At 37.7% G+C, this 19,323-nt stretch overlaps 1 protein-coding gene across 18 annotated transcripts in view; it reads left to right on the top strand.

Annotated features, from left to right (window-relative positions):
• EXOC6 (exocyst complex component 6) overlaps positions 1-19,323 on the top strand; it is a 175,856-nt gene that overhangs the window by 104,724 nt on the left and 51,809 nt on the right. For 9 of the 18 annotated variants that reach the window (XM_043550685.1, XM_043550683.1, XM_007053008.4 and 6 more), the window contains exon 18: positions 8,453-8,632. In XM_043550685.1, coding sequence (XP_043406620.1) covers positions 8,453-8,632 — 180 coding nt within the window. Of the gene's footprint in view, positions 1-8,452; positions 8,633-12,382; positions 12,413-13,540; positions 13,594-15,090; positions 17,484-19,323 lie in introns of those variants that run through there. The other 9 variants (XM_043550682.1, XM_043550684.1, XM_037903453.2 and 6 more) reach the window with 5 other exon arrangements.

Below are 19,323 nucleotides of genomic sequence, written 5' to 3'. Positions count from 1 at the left end.
CTTCAGTTAATTATCTAGGTGCTCATACTGTGCCTGTCACTGTGGTAGCTAAACACCAGAAAAAAGATCATAGAATTAAATAGAAGCACAGACAACAAGGTTATAAGATACCCTGTATGGTTTCTCTCCTCCTCGGCATGACATAAAAGTATTATTTTTTCCCCATGGGGAACCATACTTTACTATAACATACTTCATTTGGACTAGAAAATCCTTTTTTGATTAATCCCTTTTTCTTTGTATGAAAAACTGCAGACACCTCACCAACTTGGCCATTCTGCAATTTGGTATGTACCATTTTTATTAAGTACATCTCTTGGAGGCAAATTATATCAGATCCCATACATTTTAAGTGATGAAGAATATCCTTTTCTTTGTTAGTCTTATTGATCCCACTTACATTCCATAAGATCAGTTTATAAGTGCCTCTACCCTATGCGTTAAATTTTTAAAAATAGAAATCTCTTCATTGCGGAGGATGTGAGGGAGATTCCCATACCTGACTCATCCTTTTTAGGCAAAAAATCTGAGGAACTGTCCCAGATGGAGACGTCAGGAAGGAATTTTGAAACAAATTGATAAATTAAACTGTAAAAAGTCACCAAGACCAAGAGCTACTAACTGTGAGATGTAACCTAGCGCTTAAATCAGCCTCTGTACCAGATGACTGACTGACAGCTAATGTGATGCTGATTTATAAAAAAAAAAAAAAAAAAGAAAAAGCTCCAGAGGCGATCATGGCAATTACAGGCCAGTAAACCTGACTTTAGTATCAGGCAAATTGGTATAAACTATAGTAAAGAACAGAATTCTCAGACACATAGATGAACATAATTTGTTGGGGAAGAGTCAACGTAGCTTTTGTAAACAGAAATCATGTCTCACCAATCTATTAGAATTCTTTGAGGGAGACAACAAACCTGGACAAGGGTGATCCAGTGGATATAGTGTACTTGGACTTTCAGAAAGCCTTTGACATGGTCCTGCACCAAAGACTCTTAAGCAAAATAAGGACTCATAGAATAAGAGGGAAGATCCTCTCAGGGATCAGTAACTGGTTAAAAGATAGTAAACAAAGGGTAGGAATAAATGGCCAGTTTTCACAGTGGAGAGAGGTAAATATTGAGGTCCTTCAAGGATCTATACTGGGACCTGTGCTGTTCAACATGTTCATAAATGATCTGGAAAATGGGGTAAACAGTGAGGTGGCAAAGTCGGACAACAATACAAAATTACTCAAGATAGTTAAGCCCAAAGCAGACTGCAAAGAATTATAGAGATCTCACAAAACTGGGTGACTGGGCAAGAAAATGGCAGATGAAATTCAGTGGGGATAAATGCAAAGTAATGCACATTGGAAAACATAATCCCAACTATACATACAAAATGATGGGGTCTAAATTAGCTGTTACCACTCAAAAAAGAGATCTTGGACGCATTGTGGATAGTTCTTTGAAAATGTCCGCTCAGTGTACAGCGGCAGTAAAAAAAAAACTAACAATGTTAGAAACAGTTAGGAAAGGAACAGATAATAAGGCAGAAAATATCATAATTCCACTATATATGCCGATATCTTGAATGCCACATGCAGTTCTGGTGGCCCCATCTCAAAAAAGATATATTTGAATTGGAAAAAGTGTAGTGAAGGGCAACAAAAATGATTAGGGATATGGAACAGCTTCCAGATGAGGAGGCTGGAACTGTTCAGCTTGGAAAAGAGATGACTGACGGGGGGTTTATGATAGGGCTCTATAAAATCATGAATGGTCTGGAGAAAGTGTTTAAGGAAGTATTATTTACTCCTTCACATAACACAAGAACCAGGGGTCATCCAATGAAATTAATAGGCAGTGGGTTTAAAACAAACATAGGAAAGTACTTCTTCACACAGCATACAGTCAATCTGTGGAACTCATTTCCAGGGGATGTTGTGAAGGCGGAAAGTATAATAGGGTTCAAAAATGAATTATATAAGTTTATGGAGGGTAGGTCAATCTATGGCTATTAGCCAAGATGGTCAGGGACACAACTCGATGCTCTGGGTGTCCCTAAACCTCTGGCTGCCAGGGGATGGATCACTTGATAAATTACCCTGTTCTCTTCACTCTCTCTGAAGCATCTGTAACTGGCCACTGTTGGAAGATGGACTGAGCCAGATGGACGATTGGTCTGACTCAGAATGGCCATTCTTATGTTCTTAAAATTTATTCCATTTTTAACCTTTTAGAGGTTTGCCTATTTTCCCCCATGATATCACTTTAATGTATATCTTATTTAATTTTTTTAGACAGTGTTTCATTCAGACACTAGGTGAGAGGTTCAGTCTGGTTTAGACAAGATAGAGATATAAAACTGGGTGTCATCAGCATATTGAACCCTATGTCCCCCAACTAACGGGTTGTCTACACTGAGAAGTTACAGGTTTCAGAGTAGCAGCCGTGTTAGTCTGTATCCGCAAAAAGAAAAGGAGGACTTGTGGCACCTTAGAGACGAACAAATTTATTTGAGCATAAGCTTTCATGAGCTGCTTTATTTCAGATTATTATAATCCAGTAAATTAAAGTAATTCAGAATAAGGCACTCTTATTCCAGAATGCAGCATCCACACAGGGAGTTAATCAGGAGCTATTTCAGAATAACTCCCCATGTAGGTAGGTCCTAAACTTCCTAATGGCCTCATTCAAATGTTGAAGGGCATGTTGATAAAATGGACTCCTACAGTATACATGTGGTACTACGGAAGAGTTGCCCCCTGGGGCCTCTCTCAAAGAAAGGAGCACAGTCACTGAAGAAATCAAACTCACTGTTGTGATGGTGGGTAGGAGTTTTGGGAGCTCCCAGAAGTCCCCTGTTAAAATTCTGTTACCAAATGAAAGGGAAAGTTGAGGTGATTTTGCCCCATTACTAAACACTGGTAAGCCGTGTCTTTTTGATTTATCCCTTGGGATCACAGTAGTACTTCTGAAAACTAAACTTTTGCTTTTGGAGTGGGCTGGATTACCCCAAAAGGCTGGTGTGTTCAATATTTTTCCTGGGTGAGAATGTGGAGCCCTTTGTTATTAAAATACTGGCAGCACACGATTGCTATTGTAACTTTATAACCAAAGCAAAATAGGTGGGTGTAACCAAAATCTGGCTACAGGACAAAAAGGGGGACTGGTGCTGTCACTGTTTAAATAGACCTGTGCCAGCTGTTTAGATCCAGTTAGCAGGTGGTAGGGTACAACCAATCCCTCAGTGTCTGCTTTTTTTCAAACAATCAATCAACTAGGCTCAGGAAGCTCACTCCTGCAGGAGTTAATGTACAGTTCTTGTTGTTACAGATAGTTATGAATTAAATAAAAAGATCAAGTAAAGGTTTATCATTAACTGATGATTTAACAGTCCTATCAATCTACAAAATAGTAAATGCCAGTATAATACTTTGACATTTTAACAAGTTGCTAGACTCTTAAATGTCAAATTAGGAGATCTGTTTGATGCTTTTACAGGTTGCTTTGATCATAAAATGCCATTTTAGGATAATCTTTCATTTGACATTTTTACACATTCAGTAAATGCTTTTCCTCCGTTAAAAGTTCCCCAAGGAAACTCTAGGCAAAGAACTGTAAATGAAAGAGAAATTAAGATTCTCAATTCATATACCTTATATTCTAATGATTAAGAATAAGGGAATTATGCTGGGAATAAGATAGTAAATTTAGTTGCATGTCAATTGATTGATATAATCTGACAATTTAATACCTTTGTAAATACGTGTATACATTTACCTGTGTTGCTGTTACTTGTTTTTGTTAGGGTTTTTTTTTCCTACACCTGAATAGCCCATATAAGTTTTGGGCAAAATTGTATATCACATTGTTCAATGTCATGTGATGATACAACAAAAGACCATATTGGCATGTTCTAAAATAGGGCCTAATCCTGTTTCTTTTTAAATCAGTGGGAGTTTTGCTGCCAACTTGAATATTGGTTTGTCTGACTTGACCAGTCTGGGCCTGAATGGAGGAAGAGTAAATACTGTATGACTACAAGCAAGAGGGTAGAATTAAGAGTGCCATAGAATATTTAGTTACGAATTTCCTGATATGTTAAAGAGTTAAACCATAAATCAAATTATTCTTTTCATGGAAACAGTGAGATTCTATCAGTGTTCAGAGAAAATTTTTGTTGTAATGAAAATCTACATATGTACAAGTTAGAGCTTCTTTCTCTTTCATCCCTGAGCATCTTTGCAGACCTGAGGAACAGTACAGAGTCGTCATTCATTCCTGTCCATGGCTTGTTCTTCCATTAACCCCAGCCTGGGCGCTGCATATGATGTCCCACCATCTAGTCAGTGGGTGGCCTCTTGGTTGAACTGACCTTGGCTGTGCTTGCATTATTTACTTTGGCATCCTGTTATATGCTTGTGTTCTGCAATGTCCCCACCACTGTAATCTTTTCAATTGTGATCAACCCTGTACCCTGATTTCACATCCTACTCTCCTTCTAACTTTTCATTTGTGTTAAAATCATTCCACTTTATATCCACCGTCTTTCAAAGAACTCTTCATCTCCTCTACCTCCAGCCTTCTGATGTCTGTTTCATTTAATGCATCTGCTTCCAGACCACAGAGTAATACTGTTAGTATGCTGGTTTGATAAATTTTCACTTTAGTATATATAATGTTTGTTTCAGTCCATAATTTCACCCATGTCTGTGCAGCACTTGTAGCTAAAGCACATTTCCTTGTAACCTCATCCTTGATGGAACTGTCCTCACTGATCAAGTGTCCTAGGTACTCACAAGAATCTACTTGTTCTATGACTTAGCTGTTGCGCTTTATCTATTGTCCCTTTCCCAAGATGCAACCACTTAGTCATTTTGGCATTTATAGTAAGCTGAAGTTGGCTACACCAATTTTTCAATAGTGTGAAGAGTATCATCATCAATGCAAACATGTCTGCCAGTTCTGCAATGTCATCTGCACAAGCTAAGGAGCTTAACTCTAGATCAGCAGTGGGCATGCGGCCCGTCAGGGTAAGCCACTGGCGGGCCACGAGACCGTTTCTTTACATTGACTGTCTGCAGGCATGGCTGCCCGCAGCTCCCAGTGGCCACAGTTCACTGTTTCCGGCCAATGGGAGCTGCGGGAAGGAGTGCAGGCTGCAGGGATGTCCTGGACGCCGCTTCCCACAGCTCCCGTTGGCCGGGAACGGCAAACCGCAGCCACTGGGAGCTGCGGGCAGCCGTGCCTGCAGACGGTCAATGTAAACAAACTGTCTCGTGGCCTGCCAGTGGATTACCCTGACGGGCCACGTGCGGGCCACCATTTGCCCACCACTGCTCTAGATCATCCAGTGTCACACCCTTGTATTAGACTTGTCTAATGCTCTTAATGTCCAGTTTAATAACATGATGAAAAGTGACTGATTCCGTGCCCTCTTGTCTTGCACCAAACTTTGACTTGAACCAGTTGCTTTAATTCCCACCAATTCTTATGGCATTGCAGGAATCTTTGTACCTAGCTTTTATAACTGCAATTCTTTTATCTGGAACTCCATATGATTGTGCTGTTTTCCATAATGCTTTCTTTCAAACTGAATCAAATGCCTTTGTAAAGTCAATGAAAACAGCAAACATCTTTAATTTCCATTTTTGCTTTTTTTCATCAACTAAGGCCAGGTCTGAAACCGGACTGTTCTCATTTACTTCTTCCTCTAAAATTGTCCTTAATCTGTTGACAATTACTTTCATCATGATTTTTCTGGATCCCAACCATAGGCTTATACCTCTATTGTTGTTGTATCAGTAGGATCTTCTTTCTTCACGATCGGTACAATTATTATTTTTAGACAGTCGTCTGGTACCTCCTGTTACTCCCGTACCTCCTTTATGGTTTTCTAGTACTTTAATATCATTGTCCTCCCAGTTTTTAGCAGCTCAGCTATTTTATTGTCTGTTCCTGAAGTAGCAAGTTAGAGCAGCCTTACTAAATTCTACTTGCCCATTCATCTGGCACAAATACACACACACACACACATCAAATTTAGAGGCAAGTAAATATAATTCCAGTGTTGCCTAATTTCAGAGTAACACATTTTTGGCTCCTGCTGGAGCTAGTCTCACAATTATGTGAGAAGCTCCAGCTTTAATTCAGTTTTCAGATTACTCAGGAAGAAAAACTCTCAGGCTGTCTTCCCCACTTCCTCACCTTTTGGGAAAGAGCAGCCAATCACAGCTACAGCAGTAGACAGACAGAGTTCTCTTCCCATTCCCTCAGGAGGGGGAAGAAGAAGCAGCAGGCGCCATTCTGCAAGAAAGGAAAGAGGAGGTGAGAGCAGAAAGAACCCAGTAGCCCAAAGCAGCTCTTTACGCCTCCCCTCCTGTGAAAAAATATATCCATTCCCCTGTATCCTCCCTGTTCCATCTCCCCTCTCCTTCTCTCTAATATTATAACCCCTGGTCTGGGAAGCAGAAGAAGACCAGTCCCTTGGAGTTGCCTTTCCCCCCCAGGTATAGCAGAGTGGGCAGGCATGAAGGACCTGTGAGCTACACTCCCCCCCACCCCCAGGCCAATGAGAGAGGGGATAAAAATCCCTGGGGAGCTTTCCCTCCCCCCAGGCCTGGTAAGGGGTACGGTACCTCCAAAGTTACAGGAGGAATATAGTTGAGCTGGGAGGAAAAGGGCACATGTGAGGCTGGGGGGCAAAATTATATGAAATTATTGTGTGGCCCTGTGGGTGGAGTTAATGTGGAATTAACTGGGGCACCAAACTGATGTAGTCCACCAGAAGGAGCATCGTTCCAGGGATGAGAACAGGCACAAATACGTCTCTTCAAAAAGGAGGCAAACAGCCTCCCGTAAGGCTCACTCCTCTAAACCTGAGACCCTGCTTTTGGTCATCCATGGGATTTCCGTTTTGGTGTAGAGACCTTTCTGAGGGATCGGCATTGGACTTGCTTGTCATCGAGAGGCAACAGGATGTTATTGCCAAACCACCCTTCAGTGCAGATGGCAAGACCAGGCAGGGCATGCCTGACAGAACTGCCCCACTATTGGAAGATGTGTATTCATTTTCCTCTTCCTCAGAAGAACATAGCAAAATTTCCTTCCCTGGGCAAAGCCCCTAATCCCCATGGTGGCACAATGTGAGTTTTGCAGAAAGTAGTGGGAAGAATCCTTGAGGGTTACCAGGGCCATTTGTTGTGTTTGAACTGGTTAAGGGACAACTCACATCCTCTTACACATCTCCAAGCAAATAGGCAACTGCTTGTTAGTCACAAATAGTGGAATCTGTGTGAACAATAACTCGAAGAAGAAAGAACAGTTACGTACCCTGCTACGTATGGAATTTTGAGATGTGCATGCAAATTCCGCAACCTGCCTTCCATCCCTGCTAATCAGAGACTGCTCTTATGGGATTTTAATTGGCAAAGGACCTGAGGCACTTGAGGCCACTCCACTTTATGCCCTTGGCTTTGTGGAATGAGAGGTAATTCAGGGCACAGGCATGGCCCTACTGGACGCTGCTATTTGAAAAGAATCTGGTCTTGCCTACATGGGGTCCATGTGCACCAAGAGTAGAATCTGTGTGGACAACATATCTCAAAGAGCCACCGGTTCCTCACCCATACACCTGAGATGTATGAGAGGTTCAGGTGCTATGTGGGACATGACCTGCTCTGGGATTTATCTTATCTATCTAACTGACTCCTATTAGCATAGTATCTGAGCACCTCATAATCTTTAATATATTCATCATTACAATGTCCTTGTGACGTAAGAAATTGCTGTTATCCCACAAAAAATTGATATTGCTGAGGACGGATTGATAATGAGTGATGTGTTCTGAAACCTGGTGTGTTATACTGTCATTTATGAAGAGGAAATGCATATTCATAAAATGTGCATTTTTTTATTATTTAGCGTGTATATTATTAATGTAAAATCTTGTGATTCCTGGATGTTCAGCCATAACAGATATGATAATTAGGTTTTTTTATCAGTTTTCTTTGTAAAGGTAGGCAAATAAATTTGTTCCTGGTCTGGTAAATTTTCATTATATTTTTCCAAAACTGAGTTAAAGATTTCCACTGACTGATTTTTGATTCTGACTCCAAGTATCCTGGATGAATCTGAAGAATACTGATGTTGCTCTACAGCGAGATTCATTTATCAACACCTTTATAGTACACATAACCATAGTATCTGAAAAACCATATTCAGGATGGTACTATGTTGATATTAAAAAAAAAAATTACAAAACCAAGGATTTAATTAAGTTGCCACTGGCAAGGTTGTGCTTTCAAGCCACAAGTTACAGCATGGATTTAAAAACTAGTCAGTGTTTTACTTGATTCCCAAAAAGTCATATGCTCTGTTAAATGACACCTCTATGAGTTATATCCATTTTAATAAAGTTTTGAGTTGTGATTATGCAGTATTGGGGTTTGTTTTTTTTTCAGGATGCAAGACATGCAGCAGAAGGCGAAATATACACCAAACTGAACCAAAAAATTGATGAATTTATTCAGCTTGCTGACTACGATTGGACAATGTCTGAGTCTGCTGGAAGAGCTAGTGGATATTTAATGGACCTTATTAATTTCTTAAGAAGCACATTCCAAGTTTTTACTCATTTGCCTGTAAGTATACAAAATAGGCTTTGTTTTCAGATTATTGGAGTCCTATTTTCTATAAATTTAAACTTTCTGATTTTGGAAGAAAATAGCTTTTAAGTAAATATTTTAGTGGGATAGACATGATTTCAGATTGCTTACATGCTAACTGATGCATTATTCAGTGTAGAATTATATAATATGATGAATGGAATTATAAAATATTTGTGAAAGATTTTACTTTCAGAGAAGAAAATAAAATGCAACATCTCAAAGCTTTTTTTTTTAACTAAACTACTAGTAGTAAACATTCATACTGTTTTTTAGATCTCATAAAACTTAAATCACTTAGTGCCAGATTTTCAAATGTTCATTTTAATTGTGCCTGCAAATTCTGTGGACAAGTCCACTGATCCACAGAATGCAAACCTGATTCAACCCATGCGCATTGTGCGTGATTTTGAACAGCATCTAAAAATTTAAACCCAAAGCTCTGTTTGATCTAAAATATTTTTTGTCCATAAAAACTCCATAGGCTTCTACCTGTCTGAGTTCCCACTGAAACATCTTCATTCATGAGTCAAATAAATTCCTTATTTTCCTTCGCTCCAAGTAAAGAGGGTATTGTTCATCTGATTTATGTATCAATTATTATATTTCATTGTCTGACTGGTCACTTTTCAAGACAAGTGCACAACTACTAGAGTGGATTCTGCTCTCAGTTTATACCATTGTAGATCTGGAGTTACTCCAATGAAATTAGTGGAATTACTTCCAGTTTATATCAGTGCCACAGCAGAATTTGGACCAAAACATCTAGCCTTTATGGATTCATTACATTGTGCTTCAGCTTTTTCCTTATTGCTATTGTTTGATGTGTGATTGCTTTACCCACATTCAGTGCCTCTTGATGGGTGTATAATCTTATTAATAAGTATAACATATTCCTATTAGTCTGGAGTTTCCACATCTATGTTGGAAGTTAAATCAAGAAAAGAATTTCACCTATGAACACTATAACATAATTAAAGTAGGTAAGGGAATTTGAGATTTTTTTGTTTTCCCCTAAAGCATCACATATTTGGCCATTTGTAGAGGAGACAAGATACTAGAGTTGGTGGACAAAGGGACAGATCTGGTATTCCAAATCTAATATTAAAGTGGCTTTGATTTTTTCCCCCACTCTTAAAGTATTCCTTTTTCACACCAGGTTAATAGTTGTGTGAAATATGAGGGTTATGGAACATTTCTAATCCTCTTTTAGGGACAATGACTCATTAGTCATAACTTATATGGCTTATGGCCATTTGCACTCATGGTGGGATTCCACATTTCAGTTTGGTGACACTGTTTTACATGTTAAGTAACCCTGGGTTTAGTGGGCTAACATAAGTGCCATTTCCTTGCAAGAAGTTGCCTATTTGTGCCAACATTGTAGCACCAAATGGGAAAGAATGGAAAGAAGCAGTTATATCAGTTAACAATTGAATAAAAAGAATGGAAGGGATATAAATTCATATTTAGAGCATAACCTAACCTCTAGCTGAGAAGGTGAGGAAGAAACTTCCCCTGATGAATAGGTTATTCTATAATTCTCTACTTTCGGTTTCTTGTATTTGGTATTGGCCACTGTAGCGGACAGGATGCTGAACTAGATGGACTACCAGTCTGATCCAGTATTACAGTTCCAATAAAATGTAGGGTGGTATCTTTTTATCTTATTCTGGGCATCTCTAATAGAATAACCTAGGACACATTTGCTTGACCTGGTTGATTGATTTGTGAACAAATCAACAAAATGTGGAAACCTGTTCCACAGACCTCTGTATATAAATATTAGTGAGAAAGTTCTAGAAATGATATGTAAATTAGTTTAGTATTTAATTATTTTCCTTACCATTAGTTTCAACGTTTGATTTGTAATAGGAAATATTTGTCCTAAAAAGGATGTTTATAATAAAGGTATTTTCAATAGACAAGTCCACAAAGCTGCCTTGTTTTCATAATTAAATAATTTAATAAAACATAAATAAGCCTAACCTTAGAGATTTTGATGTCTTAAGCAAAGCTAGATTGTAATGTGCCATATATAGGATTTTGGATGGGATAGTTTTTAGAAGGACTTTTCATTAACAAAATCAAAGCTTCACAATTTTACTTCAAGAAAATGTTGGTGCCTTATTGCATTGGTGGTAGAAATATCATGGATATTCAAACATATATTAATAGTTCAGAACTCTTTATATCCAGAAACTATAGAACCAAGTCCTGCTCATTTGGTTGTGGGTATGGTGAGGAAAGAAGAAGGTACAGGGAGCCTCTTCTCCCTCCACCCCTTGTGTATCCACATAGCGGAAAGGCAGAATATAATTCAGGTGTTTGCTAGTCTGGAGACATGGCCACCTTGCTCCCATGAGCTCTCCATAGCCTGATTCAGAGTGTGCTGCCTATTGGAGGATGGTTAGACTTCAGTCTGCTTGTGCATATGCTTTGATATGCATATGGCACAGCAGAATGTTACACATTATGATTCCTGGACATCTGACATTAGAACCTACTTCATTTTTGGAATATGTATAACTACTTCTAAATGTATAGAGACAGTCACGTGTGTGTGTGCGTGTGTGTGTGTGTGTGTGCGCGCGCGTGCGCCATGCTTGCATATGGGCATATACTTAGATGTGTTTGCATTGATCGGGACATAACTTTAAAAAAACTGAATAATAAATGTAAAAACTTGTTTTATACAATTATACTATTTTATGTTTGAATCTAAAGAACACAAAACAGGCTCACTGTGATCTAAGTTACTGCATCTAGGTACTGCATGGGAAAGATGACAACCCAAACTGTTCAGGTTTTGCTCTCATAGCAACTGTGGCATCACTGGGATGTCTCCCTAGCATTTTTTCTCCTTAAAGTTCTCATATACTCCAGGGGTGTAGGTGTACTGTACATTAGCAACAGTGTTAGCATAAAAGGCTTGAAAAAGGAAAATATTTTCTTTTCACATTTGTTAGTTCATCCAATTACCATTAATAGTAAAATTTGTGAAAAATTAAATTACTTACAGAACAGAGACTTTATTTAGCCTTGCATTGTCCTAAAGCATTCCTAAGTATTGCTTGTATTAAATAGATTAATAAATTGCTAATAACCATGTGCTTTGTAGTTTGGATGTTAAATATACATGATGGAAATATTTTAAAGGAACCATTTAATTTTTATTTTAAATATTTTAATAAATATATCATTAATACTTATTACAATTAAAACTTGCTAGAAGATGAACTCAGAAAATGTTACTTGTGGAATGTATTACTTTGGATTTTTTATTTTGTCATACAGCTCATTACCACTGAAAAAGACAAGCTTTATATTAAGTACCCCTATTTCAATTGAATCACTTTTTTGTGTCTCTGCAAAATAATTTTTAATTTGTTTATACCTTTTTTTCTTACATTTTCCAAGGAATTTTGACTTTCTTTGAATTTTAGAAAATTTATCAGTTTGAGATAGCAAAATAATTTTGTCTTCTATGAGTGTTAAGAATATCAAAAATTTATATAGCAAATTAAGCCTTCCTAGGTCTAGGTATTTTTCATTCATGCAGACTATGGCAAAATAATTTTAATACTTAATAATTAAGTACCAAGACTCATAAAATAAAAGTTTTCTGAAGAATTTTCTTCCCTTTTACTGATGCCAACATTTCTTTTGATGTTGACAGTACATTTTAATTTTTTGTTTTGATTGCCTTACTGGTTTCCTTCTCAGAATAACAACAATGACCATGCAGCTATGTCGGTAAGTAGATGCAAGATGAAGAAAAAGCATGTAAATTGAAAAACTATGAACTGCCTGCAGGCTTATTGCTTCAATATTTAATCACTTAATAAATTTCCCCCCACCCCGCCAAAACCCTTCCATTTGTTTGATGACTCACTGGGTACCTCGTTGTGTGGTTGCATGCAAAAGACAGGTTAATTACTAACATTGGTCTTTCGTATTTTGGGACAGAAGGAGCCCTAAAAGCCTTGCAGAAACATGATAGGGTGTGCATTGTATCACAAATGAGATAATTCAGAGGAGACTTTAAGACCTTTTGGAAGTGAGGTCAGGTGGGAAAATGCAGCTGTGGGATGTGCATATGGAATAAGGTTAAAATGGAGAAACAGAGGCACAGAAAGATTTCGTGAAAGTTCTATGTTCCTTCTGGTGCACGTACTGGCTGGAGTTGAAGGAATGTCTGCACTCAAATTTTTTTTGTGTAAAAAGATGGTGGATTGCATTTAGGGATTCATCCATGCCCTGATTATTTTCAGGTCATCATGTTTTTGTAAAAAGCAGTTTACCTTGATCAACCACAGATTATTTCCATGATCATTAATAATGAAAATTGAGAAATTAATATTGGGTTTGTTAGCAATTGTTTCGGAACATGGAGTGGCAGAATTGCCTTTTTTTTTTTTTTGGTAATTTTACATGCATGTAGAATTTTGATGTATCATATCCAATTTGGTTTCATTTGATTGCATTAGGCTCATATTTTAAAAAATGAAAGATTTTGTAAGGCATTTATTATGTATGATTTTGAAGTAAATGTTAGAAACATTTATTTTTTAAAGTTAGTACATATTTTATATCTTTATTTTTGAGGGAAAATATCTTTGAAGTAGATTGAGATGTTATTTTGTTTTTGCTGTATCTAGCAAGCTACTAAATATCCAAAGAATTTCCAGAGTCCAGCTACCATAGGGTGTGCTTTTTATTGAACAAAAACATAAAGAGATGTGTAGAAAATGCACTACTAGAATTATAAAAATGATGTGCTTTTAATAAAATAGAAACAAAAACACATATATTAAGTGTAAAGAAATATGTCAAAGTTTTGTGGGCTCAAAATTATTCCCTTTAAATGTTTTTTTCCTGTAGTTTTTGAAGGCCTGGATTCCTCAGTGTCTCCTTCAACAGCAGTCCTTTCAGTGGTGAGATACTAAAAACTCCATCATAGTGTGTATGTGTATATTTTAGTTCACAGCTTTGTATCTGGAGCAGCCAAACAGTTGGATTATTTTTAATAACACATCACTCCTAGGACTGGCTGTCCAAAGCAAGTTGGAGGAGTCCTGATCTCCAAATTTGAGGTGGGGGGGTGTATGTGTGTGAGGAACCAAACTTTCAAAGTAATTCGGAGGGTAGGTGGGTGCATAAACCTGAATAGTGTCCCTTAAATTGTTGCTTCTTTTAACAAATGGAAAGGAATTTTTGTTGTACATATATGAAATTATATTATTTTCCTCCACTGTCCCTTACTTTTTTGACTCACATCTATTTAGGATTATTTTCATTTTATTAATTCCAATTTTTAGCATCCATCCAAAGTTTGCTGTGGGTATTTTATCCAATTAAAACTAAAATGTAATGGTCTGCCATTACTCACCAAACCCCTTTAATGACAGTAACCCATCAAACAACCCACCATATTCCATCAACCTGCCTTCCCCACCCTCCAATGACTGAAAGAAAAAAAAAGTTGGGGCTGAAGAATGTTCAGAAAATAGACTGGTAGACCAAAGAGGGTTAGGACCAATTTCTGAAGCCAAGATCCCTCATGAAAAATGCTCTACGAACAGCATTCTCTCTTCTGTATTGAGACAGCTGAAGTTTGAGTACCTCTATTTAAAGCCATCACCTTGAACTCCACCCAAAAATATATTGGAGCACTGGTATTCATGTTCTGCACTACCTTCAGTTTTCAAATGAGCTCAGTATGTAGCCCCATTTGCAGCGCATTATAGTAATTTAATCTGCCAGTGACAAAGGCATGCGTAACTGTAGCAAGATCTGCTTCCAGAGGGCACTTCTTGCAAGTCACATCTGGAAAAATGCACTTTTGACCAAAACTGCTACCTCAGTATCCAAGATTAGCCCAGAATCTTAAAAGGACAAATACCTGCCCTTAATCAGGGGTGCTTATATTAATTGATAACGCTTCTCCCACAGCGCTCACGTTATTTCTGTCTTGTCCAGGTTGAGCCTTATCCAACCCGCATTTCAGATAGACAGTGGTTCATTGTACAGGGCATCATCAGCATGTTGAATGCACCATTGCCTTTGTCCCCTCACTTAACTTCTTAACCATCTCATAACACACACACATTTAATTTAATTCACTCCTGTTAATGGATTGGTAATGGTTTCTTTAACAGAGGCCTTAGAACAGCTTCCTTAAGGATAGCAAACATGTTACCTTCCACCCCTAGGGAAACATTAACAGTCTTCATCAACAAAGATGTTCTAGCACTTCCATGCATCACAAATGAGAAAGGACATAGATCTGATTTGGTGACTGCTGGCTAAAACTTACAAAGAAAACTTGGTATATGTTCCCTTGAGATAATTTCCTGAGCCACAGTGGTAAAGAGCTCACTCCACATTTGAGCGATTTGTTTTCTTCCAAGTAACTTGAAAATTCTTCACAGCAAGAAAGACTACTGTTTTCTAAAGTGGAAGCCGTCCAAATTAACCAGACTGTCAACCGCTTGGAAGAGTTTCCCTGGGCAAGACTTTGGATGCTGTTTTGAAGGTGAAAACTACTTTCTTTGCTTTCTGCACAACCATTGTTGTTTATTATTTGCATTATGGTAGCATCTACAAGCCCCAGTCATGAATCAGGGTCTCATTTTCCTAGGCATTGTTCAAACACATAGCAAAGAGACAGTCCCTGTCCTGAAGAGATTACAGTGGCATAAGACTTCAAAAAAGTCTTTTTGGCAATTGGTCACTCAGCAAGAGACTTTTTCATTGATGCTCAAGTAGTCTCCCCTGTCATTTCACCTGTTGCAGATTATCTCTAAACCAAGATGACCCAAGAGGAGGAAGACAGCAGAGACGCGATTTAGATGTCATTATGCAGATATCAGAAGACAAAAGTTAGTTAAGCCATCACTAGCTCAGTCAATTGGTTGCAGCATTATTTTCTGAAGATCTTCTGGAAACTCCTGAGTTCGATCAATTTTTGAGGGTAGACCATTATGACAGGTCTCTTGCCCCAACAAAAGAAAGTGCCTAACTTGAAATGAAGACTATAATGGTGTATTCACAACAAAAATGTAATGGCCAACTCCATTCAATTGAATCCCAACCCAGATACCAGATCCAGTGTGCTCATTTTCATGCGTGGAGCCAACAGTCAGGATTGCGGCTGTCAGCCATGGAATTCCGAGTTAATTCAGAATAATCATCATCTATTTGAACATTTGAAGTCCCCATGACTGATCAGTCTCAGCAACTCCAGCACCTTTCTATGTGAAATATATGAGAATATGTGCATCGAGCCAATCTGTATACTAATACTAGCCCCATCTTAGCCCCATCCTGGGATTCACAGACAAGACTATCAGATCTAATTTGGGGGTTGAAAATTTCCCATATGTGAGCTCAGAGTTCGAGGCTCATGCTGAACCATCAAATTGTCTGGAGATAACTGCACCAGCAACATTAATAGAAAATATTTCTATATAAAATGTTCAACATACTGGCCATGCAGGAGGCATATAAGAGTGCAGGGAGGGTCATGGTCAATCATGTCTAGATTGTGAAAGCCTGGGAGTACTTCAGAGGCTTCAGAATTTAGAGGTAGAGGGCACCTCACATGATACTCAAGCACCCCTTCTAGCTGATGCTCAGACAAGAATTGAGGATGAGGAAGTAAAGAAGGAAATAGGAATACCCAGAATTACCCTTGCTCTTGAAGTGGAGAAATAAAATGAATCTTAAAAACCACAGATTATGATTTATTTGTATTAAATTAGTGCCTAGAAATCCCAAATAACAGGCCTTGTGGTAGGCTTTGGATGCACACACAGTAAAAGAGAGCCCCTGGCCTGAAAAGCTTGTAGTCTAAATAGAGAAGAGCGGATAAAGCACAAGAATAAGGAATATAATTATCTGGATGAAGGTGTATTCTGGTTCCATAAAATACTAGCTTGTTCAGCAGAAAGTTGCCCTATGTTAGAAGAATCCCATTTCCTTTTCCTGCACAGAAAACCACAGACAGACTTGTAGCTGACATTGCATGGTGCGGAAAAGGAGGATTGTGTAGTCCACAGTACTAGACTCTTGCTTCCTCTTTAATCTACATGCTAACACCTACCCTCTCTTTTAATGGCAAAAAAAGCAAACAATATTCAATCAGCTCCAATGAACATAAAAATCAATAGCCACATTTAAATATTGAACTCTTTGGAATGGAAAGAATCTTTCTCTTTTTCTTCGGTGAATCTAGCATACATTTAGGTGCTATAAATTTACTAAATCATGATACCTGTTATGTGTCAGTAACGGAGTATGAGCCTCAACAGGTCACACAAACCAGCTGTGCCCTGGGCTGACTGATCCAGAGTCGCAGAAGTGGTGTGATATGTGCAGCTGAAGAAGATGCCCTTATGAGAGGTGTAGAGCAGGTACAGAGTTCGGGTAAATGAGCTTCCCATTCTGTTGAAGGTGCCAGCACATCTCCCAACACCGACACTCCTTGCTGCTGGGGTTGGAGTAATCCTATGTGATTTATAATGGATCAGGATCAGGTCTCTTAACCAATGGTATGGAGATGCACTGTCTTTTGGAGCTGTGCAGCCCTTGTGTATCATGAAGCTCCTGCTGCCTCTGCTTTGCAGAAGCTACTAGGATTTGGCTGTATGAGTTTATTTTAATCTTCGGGTTCTTCTCACATAAACATCCTATATAAGCTTCACTTTTTTGGTTTATAATGTCACTATACCTATAAAAACTTAGGTCCTCATCCTACAAATCCATATATATGTAGCATCAAGTCAATAGGATGGCTTCTGTGAATAAAAGATACAGTTTTGCACCCTTATTTGGAAAAATCAGGATATCTTATAGCTTAAGTTCTGAGATAAATTAATTTTAAAACAATAGTGAATAATACCTGTTTCACAAGGATAAATGGGAATTTTTTTATCTAATAAGTGGACGACCAGATAGTTGAGGAGTTCTTTCAACAGTGATGCATGTATTTTGTTAGTACAAAGTTAAAGACTCTTTGCTGCTTTAGAGGAAACTGTGACTACTGAAAAAAAGAATTACAAATTATTTCTCAACATGAATCTTTAGTTTATTTTGATCAACCCCTTGGGGACGAGGAATTACATAAATAGTAGTGAAATTATGTATTTTTAAAATTCTCCTACTATTTTAAGAAATAAATTTTTCATCAGTTTATCAAAAGTTGGATTTTGTTACTGCAGTTGTTAAACAAAACCATTAATTAATGTGACTACTGAAGCGTATGTATTTTAGTTTTCTTACAGTGTTAGTAAGTTTAAAAATTGCTTAATATCTTTTAATAAAATTAAATTAATTTTGAAGCTTAGCTTTTTATATTTAACAGACAAGTTTTCTTATTTTCTTTTTCATTGGGGATGGTAGTTTGTGTTGGTTTATTGTTCTTGTGATTGGCAGTGAAAGCCTTATTTCACAGCTTGCAGTGAGGAACTATTGGGTAAAGGGTGGTGGTGCTCCACAAGCTATAGTCAAAAGCTGTCAATCAGAAGCCCACATAGGCTACTTAGAGAATGGGTTTTCTTACTGACTTCTCCAAATGTGGCCTCATGCTGTCTTTGATTGGCACTGCCTGGCAGGGAGGATGGATGAATCTGTCACCGACTGGTTAATTGTGTTGCCGGTCTTAGCCTGACATCAGGTCTAAGTGGCTCAATACAAAACAAATTAGCAGATTGTAGTCATATTTCTCATTCTATATGCTTTGACTTTGTTGAATGCAGTCCATAAATCATATTGACTGACACCCTAGTGAATGATGAAAGCTGCTTTTGAGACAGCTAGCATGGATGGAGAAAGCAGTACCGTGAAGGTGCCATGGAAGGATGCATATGGCTGACCCTTTGGGAATTTCCTAGGAGCCAAATGTCTCTTTACTACAATTGTTCTTAAGAGAAAAGCTTTTGGGTACTACAGAAAGGATTTAATATGTCAGCAGATTCTTTTTTACAAGCTCCTTTGAAATATAAGAAGTTTGTCTAAGGGTTTTCTCTTTTTACAAACTTGTATTTCAGCAAAATGTAAAGGGTTGGTAAAAGTAGTTGCCTTTTAAAAAAAATTTAGCAGGTGTTTTTGCTAATAGAATAGGGTCCTTGTTTCCTGAAATTTGCATTGGTGGAGTAAAAGAATATGCTCAGTAGATACCGGCAATTATAACTCGTGTGAAGATGAGATGGTAGTAGTTTCTTCATAGAGGTCTGCAATAGTAGAATGCAATAAAACTGCTGAATTTATGCATGACATCAGATATGTTTATTTAATGTACTTGCTTGACAGAGTAACTTCAAAAAACCCCAAACTTACAAATGCTAAATATTAAGAATGTTTTAAAATTAACTGAACTAGTTTTATTCTGAAGTAGTAGTACATTATGATAATATTCATGGACCCTTAAGTTTCCTTTTAAAAAAATCCATTTTGAAAAATATTGAAAATAAGGATGACAAATTGTTACATGATATAAATTGGAATATAAATATAGTCAGACCTCATTTATCAGATATGAATTTGAAATTGTTTCACATTTTCCAAAAAAATTACTTGAATTTTTATTTTATCCTCCTATGAATAAGTGTTATAACCCTGTGCATTTTGAATTTGGAAATACTGAACATTGCAAAGTAAATCTA

Source organism: Chelonia mydas, chromosome 7 (assembly GCF_015237465.2).
Source record: "Chelonia mydas isolate rCheMyd1 chromosome 7, rCheMyd1.pri.v2, whole genome shotgun sequence".
Classification (NCBI taxonomy): domain Eukaryota; kingdom Metazoa; phylum Chordata; order Testudines; family Cheloniidae; genus Chelonia; species Chelonia mydas.
The sequence above is the reverse complement of the archived record's forward strand: the minus strand, read 5'-3'. Positions and strand labels throughout refer to the sequence as shown.